At 46.8% G+C, this 22,421-nt stretch overlaps 1 protein-coding gene across 1 annotated transcript in view; it reads right to left on the reverse strand.

The window, feature by feature from the left end:
- Positions 1-3,446, reverse strand: part of Ywhaq (tyrosine 3-monooxygenase/tryptophan 5-monooxygenase activation protein theta) — a 29,486-nt gene extending 26,040 nt beyond the window's left edge. The window contains exons 1-2 of the mRNA XM_020178710.2: positions 3,289-3,446; positions 2,521-2,888 (exon numbers count right to left, since the gene is read on the reverse strand). Of these exons, the coding sequence (XP_020034299.1) occupies positions 2,521-2,814 (294 nt within the window). The 5' untranslated portion in view covers positions 2,815-2,888; positions 3,289-3,446. The remainder of the gene's footprint in view (positions 1-2,520; positions 2,889-3,288) is intronic.
- Positions 3,447-22,421: the final 18,975 nt, after the last annotated feature.

Here is a 22,421-nt window from a genome sequence, read left to right on the forward strand (position 1 = left end):
ATGTCAATTGTCAGGCTCTCAGTCACTAGTCTATTACTTCCTTGTCTGTGAGTTCAGATTACAGGCTGGCCAGTCAGCACTCAAGCCACAAATTCTAGAAGACGCTGATACTTGCACACAATTCAAAATATTCTGAATGTCTCCCCCACCAACCAAATAAGGAAAACTTCCTCCCCTCCCTTCACTTTCTCTTATGAATGATTCTTACCTCTCCAGCCTTTTCTCCTGCCACAGCTCTACAGAGTCTGATCCAGTCACACTGAAAGCCTTCCCTTGAGTAAGCCCTATCCTGGAAACTACTTCATCCTCCTCCCTCAGTGCTCATTCCCTAAACCTACTATCTTTGTGAAGTCTTTTCAATAATTTCCTTCAAATTACAAAGCATAACCATCTTATGTGACTTATCTTGTGTAATGTGCACTTGCATATTTTTTCACCTGCATTCTATTATAAATTTTTGGAAAACAAAAGCTATGGTTCTCAGCTTTGTTCTTCCCTACAGTGCTTAGCTTGGTGCCTTTCACCACAGAGCAAGCTCTCAAATACCTGAAGATGTACTTTCTCAGGATGGTGACATATTGGCCATCAAACCAAAATTAGACTCTTAAGCCATTAGTACTAATAAAAATTTTAATTTATGCACTGGTGTCTCAGAGTAATCAAGCTAACCTCTTCTATTTATGCTTGGTATTAAAAAACAAACAAAAAAACCCATCCTTCTGGGCACTGGTAGCTCACGTCTGAAACTTAACTACTTTGGGAGGCTGAGATCAGGAGAACTGAGGTCTGAGGCCATCCTGTGTCCAAAATAACTATGGCAAAACCGACTGGAGGTGTGACTTAAGTGGTAGAGTTCAAACCCCATCCCACCAAAACAACAACAACTAAAAGATGTCCTAATTTCAGAGGTTCTTATTAAAATGCTGTGTATGAAAATCTGTTCTAGTATCTGTTCATGTATCAATAAAGCAAAAAAAAGTGGTGACACCGCCATCAGAAAAAACCAAAACTTTTAAGAGCCACAAAAATACAACGAATATTCCTTTGGCTCACAGAGTTAACTTGAACTGTTCAGGGTAAACAACAAACCGCAAAGCACTAATAACAGAAAAGGTTGAAATATGCTATGAGTACTCATAATATACATTTAGAAAACCTTGCTAACACACAGGTTCTTATGAATCTCCCCTGACAACAGATAAGGCTACCAATGGCCTTACTACTTGCCATTGAAGTCTACCATCGTTTTCCAGTTCTCTTGAAGCACAAGCAATTCAAATCAAAGAGCTTTTAAAAGTGCCTCTATGACAAGCAGGGACTGGAACCTAAGAATATAACAGTCTTCCCTCCATAAAGCAAACAATCTCAATAAAGTTTTCTCCACTTGACTGCATACTGTGCTTTGCTTTTCAATCTCTTTACCAACTATGGCTTTTCCATTAGCCATGATTTTGTTCGGATCACCTATATTTGTACTAGAAAAACAAGAAGGCTAAATGAGTTTTTTGTGGGGGGGGTAGGGGGTGGGGAAGTATTTCTGGTTTCCACCAGTCTTATATGATAAAAGGAAAGGTCAGGAAGAAAAGAGGAATTTTCCTATTCCCCTTTGACAAATCACCATTCCAGCATGTTTGTCTTTCAAAACGCATCTAAGACACAATGTGGAATTAACACATCAAAAATTAGTAGGCCTCCTGTAAAAACGCATGTAAAAAAAGGCAAACCCTATCAGGTGTTCCATGTTGGTATATGAATGCACATGAGTTTGTATTTGATTCAAAAAGACTAACTCTTTGCAGCATTAAACATTTACTAACACTCCAGGATATAATGCTGGTATTTGAAGTTTAAAAACTTATTTTATCGATCAAAATATCTGTGCAATGACAAAGCTAAAAATGGTCTAATAAGAGTGAATCACAGCAGCCACCTACTCCACCCAGCAGTCAGTCATCCTGGCTGAGGACTGGACAGTTCAAAACCTGGAAAGCTTTCCTTGCTTACTCCGCACCAGAAATGAATTCATTTCAACACATCAATCAGGGTTTAAGTGCAGCGATGCAACAGCCAGCAAATGTCAGTAAGCACTGGAACTGACCGGGTCATTCTGCTCTTTAGCTATGGCTGTGTCCTTGTCACACTTACCCAACTCCTCTCCTCAGTCCCTCCCGATCACAGGGGAAAAAAGCTCCACAGATACTCACTTGAGAAATGAAGGAGGCATCTGTTAAGCTTTCCCAGTACCTACTACAGAGCCATCAGGACGCCTTTCAGAGCCCGTCCCTGAGAACAAGGTTAAACCTGGCTGTGGCTCTCGTGCGAGCTTCAGCAACGCAGAGTCGGGGACGGGATGTACTCACCAGCCTGGGCAGGCAGCTTTTCGGGTCTCAGCCCACTAAGGCCGGCAGGCGAGGCGAGGCCACACAGCCGAGGCCCGGGCGCTGGCTCACACAAAAGGTTCCCCCTCCGCTCCGTCCCCCCGCCCCGGGCCCCGTCCCACCGAGGCCAGCGCGGACTCACCAGGACCGTGGTGCAGATGGACCTCAGCTCCGACTCCACTTTCTCCCGATAGTCCTTAATCAGCTGCAGCTTCTTGTCCGAGGTGTCGGTTTTCTGCTCGATGCTGGAGATGACCCTCCAGGCGGAGCGGCGGCCGCCGACCACGTTCTTGTAGGCCACCGACAGCAGGTTGCGCTCCTCGTTGGACAGCTCGGCGCCCTGCTCGGTCACAGCCTTCATGCAGGTGGCCATGTCGTCGTAGCGCTCGGCCTGTTCGGCCAGCTTGGCCTTCTGGATCAGCTCGGTCTTGTCCATGGCGCGGGGACCGAGGGCAGGCGAGCGAGCGGAGGCGAGCGCCGACCCGGATCGGGAGGAGTCCGCCTCGAGAGCTGCGAGGGCGGGGCGGCGCCGGCGAGGACAAAAAGAGGGAGGGGAGCGCGTCAGACAATGCGGCCCGCGCCCGCCGCCCGCTTTGTCTCCCCGCACACGCGGCCCGCTCGAATTTCCCTCGCCCCCGCCCGCCCGCGCCAGGCGCGGGGGAGGCCGAGGGCCCACGCAGGAGGAGGCGGAGGCCGGCGCGCGGGCCTCCCCCGAGCGAACCGCGGCCGTCACCCCCGCCTGGCCGGCTCAAAATGGAAGCGGCCGTTGGCTCCGCACCTTCCCGCCGAGAGCAGTCCCTAAGGCGAAGGGACTCGACGTCCTGCCATCCCCGAGGACTGCGCCCCCGCCCGGCCCTCAGGCCCCGCGCCACCGGAGGACGCCAACCGTCACCGCACCACCAGCACTCACCTTCTAGTCTCCGCGGCCGCGACGCGAGTACCACCACTTTGATGTGCTTTTGGCTTTAGCCGAGGACCCTCCCATATCAGCCTAGCCCGGAGCCGAGGGGTGGGCTGCTGTCCAATGACGCGCCGCGCCTTTCCCTAGAGTCCCGCCTCCTGCTGCGCCACTGGCCAATAAGGACTGAGCGCGCGGAAGGGGGCGCAGGGGGCGGGGCGGGAGGGGAAGGGGAGGCTAGGAGGGTGGGTCGGCTTGGGCAAGTTCGGTTGGCCGGCAGGCTGCGGCTTCGGCCACGGGGTTTCCTCCAATTAGATCCAGGGTAAATGGACGTCACTGTTGCCATGGCGATGCTGTTACCAACTCCCCTCATCCTCCCCGCCGCCCTGGCACTTCTGGGTGCGGCACGAGACTGAGAGGCGCTCACGACCTCCGTGGCGCGGCCGCGTCTCCTGCTGCAGCGGCCACTGCAGAGGGTGCGTTGCAGCTCGTTGGCTCCTGCAGCTGCGGCTGGAGTTGGCCCCGGCTGAGGCTGGACTTCGGAGGGTGACATAATTGGCGGTTTTGTTGCACAAGCGCCTTTCTTTCCCCCACCTTCCTGTTGGTGATAAAGGTCTGGAGCCCAAGACGCTAAACCCAACCCTGAATTGACGCTGCTGTTCGGGCTATGAATTACATACACCATAGTTCCTGGAGAAAGTGGCTTGATTCAAGTTTTCAGACAGGTACCGGAAGCCAGAAATTCTCTTGTGCAAAAGTAGATCCAGACAGGTCAATGCCAGGTATTGGGTTTTTTGTATAAAATGGGAAATGACATTAAGTAGAAAAACAGCTATGATTACCCGACACCCCCCCCCACCCCCGCCAAGCAATTTTTTTTGTGGTGCTGGAGATCAAACCTAGGGTTTCACATATGCAAAAGCACAGGCCCTATCACTAAACTACATCCCCAGCCTCAAAGCAATTTTTATATTTCTTTAATACTTTTTGAGATTATGCATCCATCTCTTTCTCTCTCTCTCTCTCTTTCACATCAATGTCTTTATTTCCTGGTATTATTTTTGAAAGGACACTTGGCCAGCTAAACTTCTCTCCTTGAATGGTCACTTCTGATTTTCTCCTGATAGTGAACACCCTTCTGAAGTGAGAACACTTGTCCGAGATGTCCTGTAGTCAGGGTCATCCCTAGCATTTTTTTTTTCCCTTTTAAGACACTCCCTTCTCTCCTGACACTGCCCAGTCTCCAACTCCAAGTAAGGTGGCCATCCTGCCTGTCTTAAAATGAAAATTGCCATCAGAGCTCATGCTGCTATAATTCCAATCCCCGACCATCCAAAGGATCACAGGAAGGCAGTGCATGCCACGGGCAAGAATGAATTCAAATTCTGAGTGGAGGCTAAAGGGTCTGGAGAATCTTTAGAGTTGGAAGACCTGAGAGTGCAGACAGATGGGAGGGGAAGATGCAGACTTTACAGAAATTCAGACTCCCTCCCAGCTGCCCCTCCCTGTCACACTTGCAAAGCTTGCTTTGTGCTTTGATGGACAGGAGAGGCTTGGTTGGAAAGGGCCTGTGTCTTAATGCAGAAATGCCTTACTATGTTCCAGTGTTCTAATGGAGGGCCCACTGTTATTTCTGGAATCCCTGGGGCCGGGCTGCAGACACATGAGCATTTATGGCCCTGTGGGCTGGGGTGGAGCCGGACACAGAGAAATCCCAATGGAAAGAATTTGCATGGGGGAAGTTCAGATAAAATGCTTTCTCTAGAACCAATAAATTTCAAGCTTCCAAAAGGTAGAGACAGTCCCAGTTATGGGGAGACACCAGTGGAGGTAGAGAGGGGAGATGGAGACCCTGAAGGGGGAATTGTCAAGGGATTGGGCCTCTGTGGTGGGACAGAGGGCTACCCAGAAGGGGCACACACATTAAATTCTTTGCCAGAAAGTCTAGGCTGTGCAGGCATCTCCCCAGGTGACCCTGGACACATTTTTTGCTGCTCTCTGTATACCAGCCTTGAACTTTCTACTTTAATTCAATCAACTATTTATTGAATGCCAGGTCCTATAGTTGCAATCATCTGGCATCAAGGCAAAAACTACTTTGAAACAATGATGCACTATGAAACTGAATTTTATGAGGGTCTGGAGGGACCATCTGTGCCTCTAAAGACCTCTGTGCCTGAAAGATGTCAAATTGAAGAAAAACTATGCTCTGAGTACTTGAATCCCTGAACATGGAAAAGTGAGCATTTCTTGAGTAATTACACCATTTTAAGTCTTTTGCAGGGATTAACTCACTTGATCGGATTAATGCCACTATTAAGTAGGCACTGTTGTGATTGCCATTTCCATATCAGAAATAAAGAAAAGTGGGCCCAGAATGATCAAGTGTCCTGTATAGAACTGCACAGCTACTAAGCAGCTGAGCCTGGAGATGAACCCATGCTGTCTAGATGTCAAAGCCCATCCTTGAGAGCTTGTTTGGAGATTCTAGCAGGGGAGCACAGCTAGACGGAAAAATGGTCTTCCTCTATCAGAGAAGGTCATCTCCTCTCCAACCAAGTGTGTCCCTCCAGGAGGGACACATGCAGTGGTGAGGGGGAAGGGGACACCGCCTAGCCAGCCAGATCAGCTGAATCAACCCTGGTGATCACTGGGGTGACAGACATTGAAGTAAGATTGTCCTCATATTCAAAGTCCATCCTTGAACTGGCTGCCTCAGTGAGTCTTCCCAGATCTCTGATAGATGCTGTAGGAATTCCAGGAAGGACCAGGTGAGTCTCTGTCTTCTTGGAGTTCATCTTGATAAATATGAAATGTGTTAAGCATCACACCAACATGCTGGGAAGAACCCTAGGGAACATGCAGTGAAGAAAGTACTGAGAAGTTATTGCCTTATTTATTTGAAGTTCTTATTTTTTCTAAATTACCTGGGAAGAACAAGCTGTTGGAGCCAGAGGATGCTAAATCCCAGCTATGCTGTTTGTGATTTGACATTGGACACCTTCCTTATCTCTGAACCTCAGTTTCCTGTACCTGTAGCCTGTAAAAATAATCCTTATCTCAAAGGTTATTGGTAGAAAGTTAATGAGCTATGACGTGAGAAAATGCTATACCTATAGCAAGTATCCAGTAAATAGTAGGGTTTTCTCCTTCTTTCCCTCTACTTGAGGCACTTGAGGCTAGTGCCTGTCATGCTGCAAGGAGCCTTTGAGTCTTGTATAATGTTAGTGAAAGCTCATCTGTTGAATCACTGTTGTAATTAGTGCAGTTAATGGTCTACAGAATGGCTATATCCTGTGTACACTTCAGAATGAATGGGTCTTCCTAGCTGAGTTTGCTCTCATAAATTGTTTCAGTGGTTTATTTGCCCAAAGCAATAGACCATGGGAGAGAAACTTCTTCCTCTCCTGCCATAGGACAGCTATTTACTGGCAAACATTTATTTGTGTGAGACTTTTCACCCCAATTTCTCATATAGTTATGACCAGTGCTTCTGTACAGTGGGCTGTTAGAGTTGTCCCCCGCTCCCATCCCCGCCTGGAGATGCTAAATGAGAGCCCATAGCGTCGGGGATAGATGGAGAAATCAAGAGAGCCTGATCAGGGAAGTCTTCCTACACCTTCCCAGATGCTTATATCATCTTGGACCCCAATATTTGGTCAAATGTTATTCTGGGTGTTTCCATGAAGATGATTTTGGTATTAACATTTAAATCAATGGACTTAGAATAAGAAAATTGCCATTCCTAATGTGTGTGGGCCTCATTCAATCAGTTGAAGGCCTGAACAGAACAAAAAGACCAGCCTCCTCTGAGCAAGAGGGAACTCTCCAGCATATTACCTTCACAGGTCATTTGCAACAGTAGCTATTCCTGATTCTATAGCAGATGACCTTTGGACTTGAACTGGAACTTCAGCTCTCCTGGGTCTCTACCTTGTTGACCCACCCTGCAGGTTTTAAAGTTGGACTTGCCAGCTGCATGACTATTAACCAATTCTTTGTAATAAATCCCTCTCTTTCTCTTTCCCTCTCTTTCATTCATAAATTCTACTGATTCCATTTCTCTGGAAAACCCCAACTATTACATTCAATAACTTTTTTCCACTCCACAAATGATATGGATACCTTTTCAAATCAGTCTCTTCTCTCCCTTAAGAGACCATGTGCTCCTTGAGGGGAAGGGTTTTCCTCTTTGAACTCATTTCACTAGTCCCCTGTCAACAGGTTGGTAAAGTTAGGAAGTATAACCCCCCTGGTTCAACAGAAGCTCAGAGAGGTAAATTACCTTATAGTTGGTAAGCTTTAGACTTAAGATTCATAAACAGGTCTGTCTGAGTTCAATCTTCTATGACAACAACCAGGACTCTGTGTGTTTGCAGTGGAGGATAGGCACACCACTGTTTGCTGGCCTGGGAACAATGTTTAGTTATGTGAGGCTGGTGGGTGGCTAAGTATATATCTACTGGTGAGTCAGGGCTGATTTTATTTTCATATGGAAGCTGTGTTTTCATGTTCAACATATCTGCAGTGAGAGAGGGGCCTCCTTGTCTCTTGCCTGTTCCCTTTGATTGTTTACATGTTTCTCTCCCCACTTCTCTCATCGGACTGTGACCTTCCAGTTGGCAAAGTCACACCATATTTCCATGTCCCTGGTGATTTTACTGGCCCAAGAAGGGAAAGGGTTGCTCTGAGAGTGAGTCTAGTTATATCGATGGTTGGCATTGTGTGCTTACTATGTGCCCAACCACACACAAAGTCACCAGGATACTGTCACAGTGAAGTACACACAGCAGATCTGTGTGCTCAGCAGATTGTCGTGAATACAGGATTGCACCTGCTCTGATGCGTACACGGAGGACCTTGAAGCTAACACAGAAGGTTCCGAGGCCTCAGGAAGTGTCACAAAGATCATACACTAATGCTCACAAATGGTAGACTGAAGGAGCACTGCCCAAACTCTGACACAGACTCAATTTCCCATTAATTCATTCAACAAAATTTCTGAGGGTTGACCATGTGCCAAGGTGCTGTCCTAGGGGCTTCAATTTCCAGAATGATACATATATATTATATATGTATATAAATTTTTTAATTTTTAATATAGTTCAAATCAATGTGTTGATTCATTTTGGCTCCTCTACTCCCAAAGCAGGGGCCAGAGACTGCCTCAGTTTCTCTGCCTTCTCCTTGTCTGTGATGCATCAAACTTTTAAGTTCACATTATCCTCATTTTCCTTGTCATGACAGATTTGGCATCCTTTTGTGGTTGTGAGATGAAAGTCCTTCACATTCTCAATTTTCAAGTCATGGCAAGGAGGTGTACAGGCACAGCACGTGGCAATATTTATTTATTTATAATATAGTTGTGTGAGAAATATATTTTTTAATGTTCAGAGTGTTGGAATTTCTTGAAAGTTTTGATTTATAAAGCAATCAACCTTCACCCATCTCCCAAATTATGACTCATCTCCTGGCAATTCAGGATCACTGAATGGATGAATGAACACAAAACAGCTAGAGAACAATGCACACAGGAATTGATTGTGTGCTTCTCACAATAAGTGCTATGGGAGCTGAGAAGGAAGACATGAGTGTGGGCTGGAGCAATTGCAGAGGTTTCGGGCCTCAGAAGGCTGAGGAGTGAAAGGGCCCACTATAGGAAGACAGGAGAGCCCCTGAGAGGTCAAGCACCTGCATTTCCACACTTCCTGCTCCCTGGGGGGGCGGACCCTGGGAAGGGGAGGAAGTCACCAGTGCTCCTCCTTGTGCTAGACAAGGGTTGGACAGGGTCAACCCCCGCAAGAAGGTGGCTGTGAACAAAACATGGGAATACAGATGCTGCCTGGGGACAGTGATCTGCCAGGAGATCAGGCATCCATGATTCAGAGGAGAAATCTCTTCTCCCTCTTTTACTTTCTTTAGCCTCCTTTTGCGCTGCTAGATTCAGCCACCAAATGTGACTGACCAAATTGACAAGTGCAGATTACCCTGGGGAGACTGGCTACGCTCCCCCTGTCCTTTTCAGAAGGGGTAGATAAGGATTAGAAATGCAAGCCCTTCACGTTTACTTTGCTACTTAAGCCCTTTCACCATTACTCAGATGCAGCTCTCAGCATGATGGGTGGACCCAGGCACAGACAGTCTGAGTTCAAATTATGACTCCATTTCTCATTAGATATGCAATCAGTTACCTGACTGCTCTGTGTCTCGGTAGGGGTGGTGCTAGTAATGGTCCCTATCTCCCAAGGTTGTTCTGAAGATTTACTGAGGTAAAATATATATAGCCCTCTTGCTTGACTCCTCTTCTGTCTAATCCCCTCCTCCCGTGCTCTAGCCTCTTCTGGACTTTTCTTCTGCTGTCCCCTCATGTCCTCTCTGCTTGTCCTTGGGCTCCTTGCCCCTCCCAGCTACATGAGCAACCCCTGTTCTGTGCTCCCTGAGCAGGAAGTGACTTGATGTCACTTATCTTGGTCTGCTTGTCCACCAACTGAAGGCATCACAAACAAGGGTTCTATGTGATTTGCCTGCATAACTCCAGAACCTAGAAGAGTACTTGGTGGATACACTGGGTGCCAAGAAAGGGATGACCGAATGGATGAATTGACAAAGCCCGGAAGGAGGAGTCACGGACCAGCCTACAGTGCCCAAAGAACAGGGTGAGCTGAGCAAATGCTCAGGATGGCTCCAGGCTTTGGCCCAGGTCCAGTCCTCAGCTGGAGGCACCCATGACTAGCTGGGAGGGGCTGGAAGATCCAGGCGGCCCCTGATGGCCTCCTCCCCCCAGTCACGCCCAGAACAGTAAACAAACTCCTAACTGCCCCAGAAGGTCTGGCAGTGAGAGAGAGAACCAGTGCAGGAGCCTTCTGCAAAGGAAAGAATGTCTCTGGTTGTGAATAATTTCCCTGATTTATCCAGACAATTCCTCTTTTGGGTTTTCTTAAACCAGGCTAAGCTCAGGTAAGTAATTTGGGGAAACTTACACAGTGAAACAAAAATATTTCAAAGCTCATTCAATCCAAAAAGCTGCCCCTGGAAGAAAGGAGATGTCTCTGCCCTGCCCAGCTATTATCATGCCAGGACTGCTCTCTGCCTGGGGACAGAGATTGCTACAATCAATGTTAATGAGAAAATGATCACCAGCCACTCTCCCTGCTCTGGGTCCTGAAACTCAGAGATGCAGTTACCAGACTGATGAAGCCAGACTCACTTTGAAGCATCCTACAGCAGGCGAGGTGCTGTAATGTGTTCAAAAGGAATTCGGTAGCAGCAGGTGCTAGTTGTTGCACAAACTTCCTGAAATAAAGGCGGAAAGGCAGCAACTTGTCCTTTCTGGAGCCAACGGATTTAGAACACGAAGTCCAATGAGAGAGAATAGGGGAAAAAAAAAATACAGGAAGTCAGTGAAATAAGAACCTCGTTCACCAGGTTAAAGCAGGCAAGGTGGGAAGGAGAGGCTGATGCTGCAACTCCACCTGGAAGTGAAAAAGACCAGGTGAGGATTTGACATCCCCAGCTCTTTCAAAGGTGGGGCCAGCCTGGATGAGGTTGTCACTACAGGGTCCTAAGACCTCCATGAAAATAAGCACACTTAAGTACATTGGTTGAATTTTTTAGGATACTACTAAGCACCTAGTAGGTGCTCAGAAAAATGAGTGTTTCCCTCTCCCTTTGTGAAGACCAGGGGCCTATCTTGGGCTACATTAATTACTTTATCAGTGTCTTGGGAATGAAGGTTGTAGTTCAGTAGTACAGCACTTGCCAGCATGCACCAGACACTGGGTTTGATCCTTAGCCCTGAAAGAGAAAAAGAAGAAAAAGGATCTTTAGTTGCAAGTAACAAAATCCTAATCTACTTGATTTCAGTATAAGATTGTTAACTTCTTACTGATGGTGAGGAAGACTGATGAACTAGGTCTACAGAATGAGCAAGCTTAGGATGGGATTTAACTAGAACTGTGGCCCAAAACACCCTGCAGATGTTTCCCAGAGAGAACCCAGTTGCTTCGCTACTGGTCAGCTGACATCAGACCATGCTGTCACTGTCCTCACTCCAGGAGCACAGACCCTGGATCCTGGGCCCTATTATTGGCTCCATCTTCATTGGCACTAGCTTTGCCACCATCCCTAGAAGGAATTCTCCACAACCCCTGCTTCTTTAGGTCAACCACTCCAATCAGAATGCCAGTGTGGTGTCTGTCCATGCCTGAGTCCAAGGCTACACCTAGCTCTGTGGTAAAGGAAAGAAGGAATCTAGAATGTACATGTTCCAAAGAGAAAGGTGGGCTCCGCCCTCCCTAAGATGCATAAGTGGGGACTTCCTCCAACAGAGGAAGGAGTTTCTCAGGCTGGGCAGCCCTGGACAGCACATGCCTTCTGCAATTATGGTTGGGCTTCTAGTCTGCATGCCAGAGAACAGCAAAAGTCTTGGAGGACAGGCAAAGGCCTGAAGCTAGATCTCATTTTTCTCTCTGGAAAAAGGGAGAGCTTTGCTGTCATTTATGCTACCACCTAAAGCCTTTTCCCAGGTCAAACTTGACCTCCAAGACCCAAAGATCGCCCTCTTGTTGGAGATGCTATTTCACCTCTGTATTGCATCATGCTTCTTAGGAATGGATTGCATCATTTAGGTAGTCTTGCCAAGCTCCCCCAGGATGGGGACAGAAATTGTATTCACTCAATAGTTAACAAACATCTATTGAGTGTCTGTGAGGCCTCGAGGAGACAGAGGGGACAAAGACGTGGACTGTGCCTTAGAGAAGGTCATATCCAGGCCTGGGTGTGGGGAGGTGAAGGTTTTTGCACAGGAGGTGACTTAGTTTGAATGGGCCTTAACAGTAAGCTGTTCTTAGCCACAGAGACGAGGGGAAGAAGTGCATTCCAGAGAGAAGAAACAGCAGGTTTCTCGCAGAGGCAAGGAACATTGAGGAAGCGTGGGGTGTTTGGTAACTGAACAGCCAGGGTATGGTGCATGTATGGCACAGGCAGGGAAGTGGGAGATAAGTTGCACAAACTTCCTGAAATAAAGGGGGAAAGGCAACATGTCCCTTCTTGAGCCAATGGATGTAGAACACGAAGTCAAATGAAAGAGATTAGGAAAAAAAAAAATACAGGAAGTCAATGAAGTGATAATCTAGCTCACCAGGCTGAAGCAGGTAGCCTTGAATCTTCTGCTCCAGAAGTTGTAGCTGCCACACAGGCAGCCCCTGCAAGGTGGGAAGGAGAGGCACATTCTGAAGAACTCTGAGTATCTCCCTGAAGAATGGATGCTGTATCCTGAGAGCATCACAGATCATCAGATACTTTTTTACTTATTTTTTATTGTGGCTAAATATATATAACATAATACCTTCTTGACTTTTTATAGGTATACAGTTCATTGGTCATGCCCACAGCTGTGCACCATCACCACCTCTCATCTGCAGACTTTTTATAGGTATACAGTTCATTGGTCATGCCCACAGCTGTGCACCATCACCACCTCTCATCTGCAGACTGAAACTCTGTATCCCTCAAATGCTAACTAACTCCCTATACCCCTCCTCTCAGTCCCTGGCAGCTACCATTCTACTTTCTGTGACATTGGATGCAAGAGAATGACCTGATGGGACTTTTTGGAAGGATCCCTCTGGCTACATTGTGAGAGATATGTTGGAGGCATTGAGGCAGGAAGCAGGTACTGAGAACTCTGGAAGAGCGGCAAGGCTGAGTGGAAGCCTAGTGACAGTGAAAGATGGAAAGGAAGAGGTGAGAGAGATTTTAGAGATATTAATTAGACATGGGAGTCCAGAGGCATCTGATTACTCCAAGGCATCTTTTTCTATTTTATTTTCACTACATTGACCCCTGTGACCTTTTTTTTTGTGTGTGAGACTTGGGTTTGAATTTAGGCTTTTACGCGATCCTTGTGTGAGGAAGAGAAGCTTATGATCTTATAAAACTGATTTTTAAACAATCCTGACTCTACCTGCTCACAAAATATTTCAAAATTACAGCCTATTTAGATGGCAAAGTCTATCCTCACATTGTTACTGTAGGATGTCGAGAGGAGCTTGAGGCAGATATGATCATTGCATGTTTGGTCAAAGTTGTAAAAAGAAAAACAATTGACAAGAGTAGTTAATGGTCATTAACATGCATTCAAATCAGCTTTTCTGCCACCTCATCTCCTCGCTTCTCACTTGCTCTGGTCATCCTGCCCAGTCTTTCTTAGTTGTTGCATTGTTTCCTTCCCTACCCTCAGGATGCCACAATCTCACACTGGGTTTGGGGCAGAGGCAGTAAAGATGGGATGAGGTCATGGGGCCTTCTCTATCTCCAATTTGGGCCACTCGCCGTTCTCTACAGCTCCCCTTTATTCACCATATAATTCCTCCCTTTGCACTAGTATAAACTAGGTCCCCCCGAAGAAGTCCCAAGCCCCTATTTCCTGACTCTAGCTCAAGATGCTTTATAAACGTCAGTCTGGCCTTTCTTCAGTCTCTTGTTCCATAAGACTCCTGTGCGTTTGTATGTAATTAAATTTGGTTTTGCTCCTGTTAATCTGTTTTATGTCAATTTAATTTGTAGCCAAAGAACCTAGAAGGGTGGGGGAAGCCATTTCCCCATCCCCTCCAGTTTTTAAAGTTATTTGCTTTGTAGACAAAATCCACAGGGCCAGGCATGTATCCAATTGACTAATTGATTAGAGTCAAGTATTTGTCGATGGAAAAAGCTTTAAGGTGCTTTTTAAAAAATCGCTTATTGACGTGAAGCATCAACTTTGGCTGTGAGGCCTGAGGTTCTGTATTTACCTCATACAGATTACTTTTCAGGTCTTTACATCTTTCTGTGTCATTGAAAAGCAATCTGCTGTTCATCAGGTGCCAGGGTGGTTCCCATCTTAGGGTGGGAACTGTGTTTGTTTCTCTCCCAGTACCTGATGTGGTGTTGAACACATAGTGGGTACTCAGTAAATGTTAATTTCAGGAATCTTTTGTAGCGAAAGTCATTCATTCTTGATCACTAACCTCAGAAATTCCAACATGGTCACTGCCATATCTGATTCGTTGATTTGAGAGAGACACCATTCAGGCACATGTGTGTCCACTGGTGTCTTCCTTGATTTTAGTGTCATCAACGCACACGGAGAGGAGTGTGTTCAGTGGGCACAGAAGGAGCGACACTTCATCAGAACCTCTTCTCATACACCCTTTGTGACCAATGTTCCTGGCTTTTTGTGACAAAGTATTTGTCTGTATTTCCTGGTGCCCATAATAGCATTTATGGAAAAGTTCAGATAGGAAAACCATTATATACTCCAGAGTTCTTAGAAGGTGGGTTTCCTCATTGGTCAGAATTTTGAGCACTGAGTTGTTCTATTGGTTAGCAAGGAGGAACATTTCTGACTAACAAAAGCTCCTTCTGGGCCTGAGTCTTTCTCTAGTCTGACTTTCCTTGAACTGTGCTTCACCTGGACACGTCCTCACTGTCCTGTTGCTGGAAGGAGCCCCTGTAAGCATCTATTCTGGCACGAGGACAGCTGTGTGGATTATTAACATATGAAAATGCATCTGCTCCAGTGAGGAAATAGATGCTGCCCCAAGTCTCATGAATGCTCCCCTGTTGCTCCAGATTCTTCCCTGGAATCTTGTGGCCTCCCCACACCCTGATCCAGCAACAGAAGGGAGTGGGGGTGGAGAGTCCAGCTCTGCTGCCACTGGGATCTTGCCACTTGGGTGGTTAAGTATTTTGGCTGTCAATCCCAGGTAGAGAGGTTTGGGCCTGATGCCTTGGAGCGCTGCATGGATGGGCTTGGTGTGTGGAAAGCTGCGAGGATGTGTTGCTTTAGGAGAGTGGGGTGCACTGCTTTGCTGAAGGCCAGTTCTAGGAGATGTAACAAGAGGTCAAGAAACTCACACAATGGCATTTGAGATACCTTCAGAGGGCTGGGAGGTTATGGTAGACATTAGAGAGAGCTTGAGAGAGAAGAGGAGGTTGCTCCCAGATTTTTGACGGCTCACCCCCACATGCAGGATACACCCAAAGTCCCAGTCCTGGCCTTTGCAAATTTCTGCCTTCTCTTCTGGGGTCCTCTGCCCTCTGGCCCCTTCCTTGTTCCTTCCCTCTCTGAGCTCTGCTTTATCCCTCTACCTGGAATTTCCTGCCTTCTTTGTTACTGACAAGAACCTACTGGTCCTTTGAGTTTTCTGTCTTTCTGTCTCTCTCTTTGATGGTACTGGGGTTTGAACTCAGGGCCTTGTGCTTGCTATGCAAGCCTCTGAACTCTCCCAGGGCTAGGCCAGTGATGTTTGTTTTTGCATCCCATGTCCTTAAGGTAAGTTGCCCATAAATGTTGCTTAAAGGAGAAGAGCTTTAGAAAAGAGTGGCTGGGTGGAGGGAACCACCTGTAACCTATGTCCCCAGTCCGTGGGGCTGGGCTGTTTAATGAGCAGTGTCAGGGAGGAGTGGAAACACAGACACAGTGGGGACCACTGTGGCAGGTGGTCTCAGTATTTCCTGGCCTTAAGGGGGATGCCTCACCAGCTCCTGCCACCACCCAACCTAGAGCCTCAGCCTCATGATTAGGTGAGGGAGAAACATCCCAGGGAGAGTGTCTGGGGAGGGGATTTCCAGGATACAGGAAAGCCTGTGCCTTTCAGAGGACCAACCCCAAAATTTAAGAAAAGAGAAGAGGCCCCTCTCCCCCAGGGTGGCTGGCATATCCTCCTGCCTCCTCAGAGAAATAAGACACCATAGGGCATGTTAAAACTAACGTGCCTATTTCTCTGAGCACTGCCCTAGGCTGGGCCATAGAGAGGAGCAGGGAACCCTTGTCTTGGGGAGCCCCTGGATGAGCCAGGCCAGGATAAAAATCTATGAGAGTACAATTCAGCATGTTCAGGAGAAAGAAGTTTGTCTGCAATGCTGAGGTAGCCATCGAAAGGAAGGTCTGTCTGGAAACAGATCTACAGGTAAGGGAGGAAGGGAGGCTGAGGACTTGCCAGAGGAAGTGACGCCTCACTAGAGCTTTAAAGAATGAATAAACATGCCAGGTGCAGTGATTCTCACCTGTAATCCCAGCTACTTGAGAGGCAGAGATGTTTAAGACTGAGGTTTGAGGCCAGCCTGGGCAAAAAGTTAGGGAGAATCTATTTTAACTGATTAGCTGTGAATTATGGTGTATGCCTATCATCCCAGATGACACAGGAAGCCTAAGTAGGAGGAATGTGGTCCAGGCCAGCTCAGGCAAAAACAAGAGACCCTATCCAAAAATAACTACAGCAAAAAGGGCTGGAGGCATGGTTTAAGTGGTAGAGCGCATGGCTAGCAAGTGTCAGGCCCTGAGTTCAAATCCCAGTACTGCCCCCCAAAATTAAATAAATAAAAAGAATGAACAAGCATTAGGCAAGCCAGTGCAGGGTGGAGGGGATTTGTAGACAGGGGAACAATGTATGGAAAGACATAGCAACATCAGTGGAAAAGAGCTACTCAGGAATGCACAGGCGGGGTGAAAATGCTTGGAGCTTCAAGGACTAAACAGGAAAAGTGATGGGGCTGGCGTGGTAGGCAGGAGAGAGAACACGAGAGATGCTCGACAAGTCTCGTGTTTGCAGGGAATGCTAGAATTTACTTGTGACATCCACTCACTTCACAATTATTTATTGCGCTCCTTCTATATGGAAGATATTTTCTCCTGATCTTCCTCAGTCCTTGTTTGCCTCTGTCACCAACCAATGGGCACATGTCAGACAGTGCACACAGTCTGCAAGAGGAAACTGAAGCTCCAGCTAGTTAGAGGGGTATCTGAGAGCAACCGATTGTTAGTGGCAGAACAGAGGCTTGAACCCACCTCTTCAAATTACTCAGTCCTGGATCCTGTCCCAGCTCTCACATTGTGCGTGTAAAGCAAACCCATCAGAACAAAAACTGTCATTTATTTAGAACTGAAGTGGGACTTGACATGATACTCGGGACAAATACTCCAGAATCTTCTGTGAAGTTCAGAAGCCAGTGGAATCCACGACCTGTTGAACAGTCTTCATTGCACTCATAAGCAGAATCCTCAGTTTGGAAAAAAAAAAGTGCTTATAAACACGAGTCTCCCTCCTTTCATAAACACGAGTCTCCCTCCTTCCTTCCCTCCTCCCCAGACAATCCCCCTGCAGGGTATTGATTGCTGTCCTGGTTCTCACTGATGTCACTATCATTGAGTGTTCTTTCTCAAAGTCACCCTCAGACGCCATCCCATTCTCATCAGGCTGTAGCCTTATTGGTTTGCAGAAACAGTGATATTGAGATATAAGAAACTGTGTGTTCCTGGCTTTCCTGGAAAATGTGAGGCCTTGTGACCCAGTGGAGTTTGCAGAGACAGAAGTAAGGACAAAGGTGGCTGAGGCCTAGGGACAGGGTCAGTGAGAAGGCCCTGTCTTGGAAGATGCATGGAGTATGGTTGTGGTTAGTAGGTGTCACTGGTGTCAGTCTGGCAAAGCTCACATCTCAACACTATCAGCTTCTAGGTGTGTGACCTGGGAGAGGTTACCTGCCATCTCTGAGCCTTTGATTTTAAGTGAGTGTAGACTTACACAGTCTGACATGGTGGCCACTAACCACATGTGGCTACTGCACACTTGAGAAGTGCTGTGAATGGAAATCCAAGATTAACCTAGATGATGATGCCGAAGGCCTCTTCGCTTCAGTGAGACTTGCATGGAAAGCTGTCCTCCTGACCGCCACACTGGAAGTCAGGAAATGACTATGGACACCAGACTTGGAGGAGGCCAGGCGAATGTTGCAGATGGCAGCCTCTTGGTGGCATTGCCTGGGCCCCGTGGCCATATGCAAGGAAGGGGAGGTAGGTTTGCAATGAGTGTGGATTGTTGCCAGCAGGAGTTGCTAGACCTGGCCTTGCCACCAACTGCACCCACATCCCTGAGTGACCTCAACAGTGACTCCTTTTACACCTAAACGTCCTCATCTGGAACCAAAGTTCCCTCCGGGATCCTGCCAAGATAGAATGAGCTAACACCTTGGAGGTGTTTAGCACTGTCCTGGAACCTGGTGAACACAAGACAAAAATTAGCGATCTCTTGTCCAGGCCCAGGGGGAGCTTTGTCCTCCCACTGACTCTCCAGGACTGAGCCACAGCAACTGCTTTCTGCGGGTCCCCATCACTCTTCGGTCTCCTCTGACACTGGATGCTTCCTTTTTCCATGTACCCTTTGTAGAGGCTTTTAAGGAAGCAGGTGTGGCTTGGAGGAGGCTTCTTCAAAGTGGACTGAGGTTGTTCTGGGAACTGGGATGATGTGTGAGTGTTGATGTGTGGTTGTTTCAGATGGTGCCTTCGATGGAAGATGGATGACTGCTAGCTTAAATCACAGGCACTGAGACCTGGAAGTGGATTCAAGTCCATGTGGGTTGCTGGTGCTCAAACTTTTTGGGGAGCAGTGAATGGTTCCTCCATGTGAAGTCTTACCCAGAAGACACTTGGGCCAAGCTAAGTGGCTGCAGTTGTCCTTGGGTGCCCATCCCCCAACCCAGGGCAGCCCCAGAGGCCTCTGACAACACCCTGCAGAGATCTGTGTCATTGAAGGTCTGTCACATTGAAGCCAGTGTTGGAGGCAAAATCTTATCTTTCCAGCACCAAAGTTCCTTTAAGATCAGCTTCTCAGGTTGTCTCAGCAGGTGCTGTACCACTTGAGTCATGCCTCCAATTCCTTTTTGCTTTTATTATTTTAGAGTCAGGGTCTCTCTTTACCCAGACAAGCCTGAAAAACGATCCTCCTGTTTGTACTTCCTGGGTAGCTGGGATGACAGGCATACTGCTGTACCCAGCCAAGAGATGAGGTCTTGCTTAACTTTCGCCTGAGCTGGCTTCAAATAAGGATCCTCCTCCACCTCTCAAATAGGTAGGACTGTAAAATTTAGCAGCCATACCTGGCCATTTTCTCAGTTCTCATTCATACATTTCATTTATTCATTAAGCAAATGCTTATTTGTACAAAGATTGATAAATAATATTTGTATAGTGTTTATTTATTTATTTGGGTGGGACTTGGGTTTGAACTCAGGGCTTCACGCTTGCAAAGCAGGCGCTCCATGGCTTGAGCCACACCTCAGCACTTACTATCCATCTATTTGGTATGTAGCTGCCTTCCCCCCCCACTTATTTTTCCCCAGTGGTCTTCCTGTTCCCTTTTCATGCCCCTGCAGTCATTTTTTTCCTAGCTGGACAGTGTGGACTGCAAGGGGACAGGCTGCTGAAGGGGGAAGCAGGGCTCCATTGAAGCCTGGCCCAGCTCCTATCCTCCAGTGACAGTTGTGTTCCCCTGGGAAATGCTCACGTTCTAGAATCACATGGACCTTGATGTCTCCTGAACTAGTTTTGGGGATGCATTCAAATATCTTAAAATAACAACTTTATGTGATGTAACTCACAAACGATGGCATTCACCCACTTAAAATGTACATTCAGTGGTTTTCAGTATATTCACAATATTGTGTGACCTTTGCCATAGTCAATTCTAGAACATTTTCAAGAAACCCCAGGATGTCACTCTAATGCAGGATGTAACTCCACAGTACGCCTCCCTCAGTCTATAGCAACTACTAAACTTTCTCCCTGCAGATTTGCTTATTCTGGACATTACATCTAAATGGAAGCAGGCAATATATGGTCTTTCGCAACCAGCTTCTTTCACTGAGCATATATGTTCAAGGTTTACCTCTGCTGTACTTCATTTCTTCTCATTGCTTAGTAATATTCCACTGTGTAGGTATACCATATCTTGGTTTCTTTTGTTTGTTTTCTTGCAGTACTGGGGATTGAACCCAGAGCTTTGTACAATCTAGGCAAATACTCTACTGTTGATTTAGTAGACACCCCCAGGGCCCCCATGTCTATAACAAATTATGAATGATTCTGCTGTGAGCACTTGTGTGTGTTTTTGTGTGCACCTGTATTTTCATTTCCCTTGGGTTTATGTCTGGAAGTGAAATTCTAGGTTATAGTGTAATCATGCTTGGCCTTTTGAGAAACACATATTGCTTTCCAAAGTGGCCACACCAATTTATACTCTCAAAAGCCATGTACAAGGGATCCAATATCTTCCCACCTCCATCAGCACTTATTACTACCATCTCTTTGATCTGTAGCTGCCTTTTTTTTTCTCCTGAAGTGCTGGGGATCACATCCAGGGCCTTTTGCATACTAGGCAAGTGCTCTACCACTGAGCTACATCCCCAGCTCTATAGCTGCCTTTTGGTGTGTTATGGGGGATGTATGTCAGTGGCGCTTCACTGTGGTTTTGATTTGTATTCCTCTGCCTTATTACTTTGTTTAGTTGCATTTGTAAAAGATAGAGTGTCAGGTCTAGAGGGAACTTCATTATTCCTGGTCCAACATGGCCATTTTATACATGAAGAAACAGGCTCAGAGGAGACAGGTGACTTGTTCACCATCAGTCAGGGACAAGCCTAGGAGTGGAACTCAGGGTTTCTGACTCCTAGACCAACACTTCTTTTTCCTTCATCTCAAACAGAGGATAGGAATTATGTCCCTCTAGGGCCACCCCCTACCTCTTTTCCTGTCCTGTGCCCAGAGTGGATGACCCTTATCAACTCTATTCATATTCTTTGCCTTCTGGTTTTTTTCTCCTTTTTGCAATACTGAGAGTTGAACTCAGGGCCTCACATTTGCTAGAAAGGCACTCTATCACTTGAGTCATGCCCCCAGTCCTTTTTGTTTTGGTTTCTTTTTTTTGGTGGGACTGGGGTTGGAACTCAGGGCTTCGCACTTGCAAAGCAGGTACCCTACCACTTGAGCCACACCTCCCCTCCATTTTGCTTAGTTTTTTTTTTTTTTAGTTTTTTCTTTTGCTGCTCTGGTTATTGTGGAGATGGAATCTTGAAAACTTTTTACCTGGACTGGTCTCAAGACCTAATCCTCCTGATTTCAGTTTCCTAAGTAACTAGGATTATAGGCATGAGCCACTGGAGCCTGACTACTTTGGTTACTTTTGAGTTGGGGGTCTCTCTTTAAGCCCAAGCAAGCCTGAACTACAGTCTTCCTATTTGTGTTTCTCTGCATAGCCGGAATGATAGGTGCTCACCACCATATCAAATCATTGGTTGAGATGGGGGAGGGTGTCTCATGAACTTTTTGCTCTGGCTGACCTTGAATTGCAGTCCTTCCCATCTCTGCTTCCCAAGTAGCTAGGATTATAGGCTTGCACCACCATGTCTGGCTACCCTCTGGTTTCTTACTGGGTTCTGCCAATGGCAAGCCCTAGTGAGAGGGTGAAGACCAGGAGGAGCTGAGGTCAGGTTCCTGGCTGCTGCCTGGTTTGTCTGCTTCCCTCTATCAGAAGCAACAGCTTCTGACCAGAAGGCCAGCTCCTCTCTACACTTTTTCCCTTTGTCCCTTAAGTACAAGGGGTGGTAACTGTGCTTTCTCTTTCTTACCCTAGGAAGTTGCATCCATCTCTTGTTGGCTTTTCTAAGCCTCTCCCTTCCTTTTTGTAAATGATTATTGATTAAAGTGTCCTTTAATTTCCAAATTTGTGCATCTATTTACTGATAAGCTGCCTTACTATCTATTTACCCATCCATCCATCCACACATCCATCCACCCATTCATCCCATCTATCCATGCATCCATGCATTCATCCATCCATCCATCCATCCATTCATCCACCTACATACCCATCCACTTCCCATATACCTACCTAACCCAGCCATACATTCACTCATCTACCCATCCACCCACTCACCTACACACTCATCCATTCATCTACCCATCCATCCATCCATATGTCCATCCATCTATTTATCTATCCATCCATCCATCCATCTTTTCACTCACTCATCCACTTATCCATCCACCTATTCACCCACCTATTCTTCCACCCACTCACCCTCCTCTTTAGCACAGTGCAGAGTTCATTTTGGATGAACTCTCAGTACATTCAGAGCCCCTATTCCTTGATATGTGGCCAGTGTTGGGCCCTATGCCAGGAATATAGGAAAGTAAAACATAGCCTCTGCCCTCCAGAAGCTGTGACAAATACTTGAGAGAAAGAACTTAAGGGAGGAAGGATTTATTTTGGCTTATGATTTCAGAGGCTTCAGTTCATAGTCATTTGGCATCATCACCGCGGGCCTGTAGTAAG

The sequence above is a fragment of the Castor canadensis genome, chromosome 12 (assembly GCF_047511655.1).
Source record: "Castor canadensis chromosome 12, mCasCan1.hap1v2, whole genome shotgun sequence".
NCBI lineage: Eukaryota > Metazoa > Chordata > Mammalia > Rodentia > Castoridae > Castor > Castor canadensis.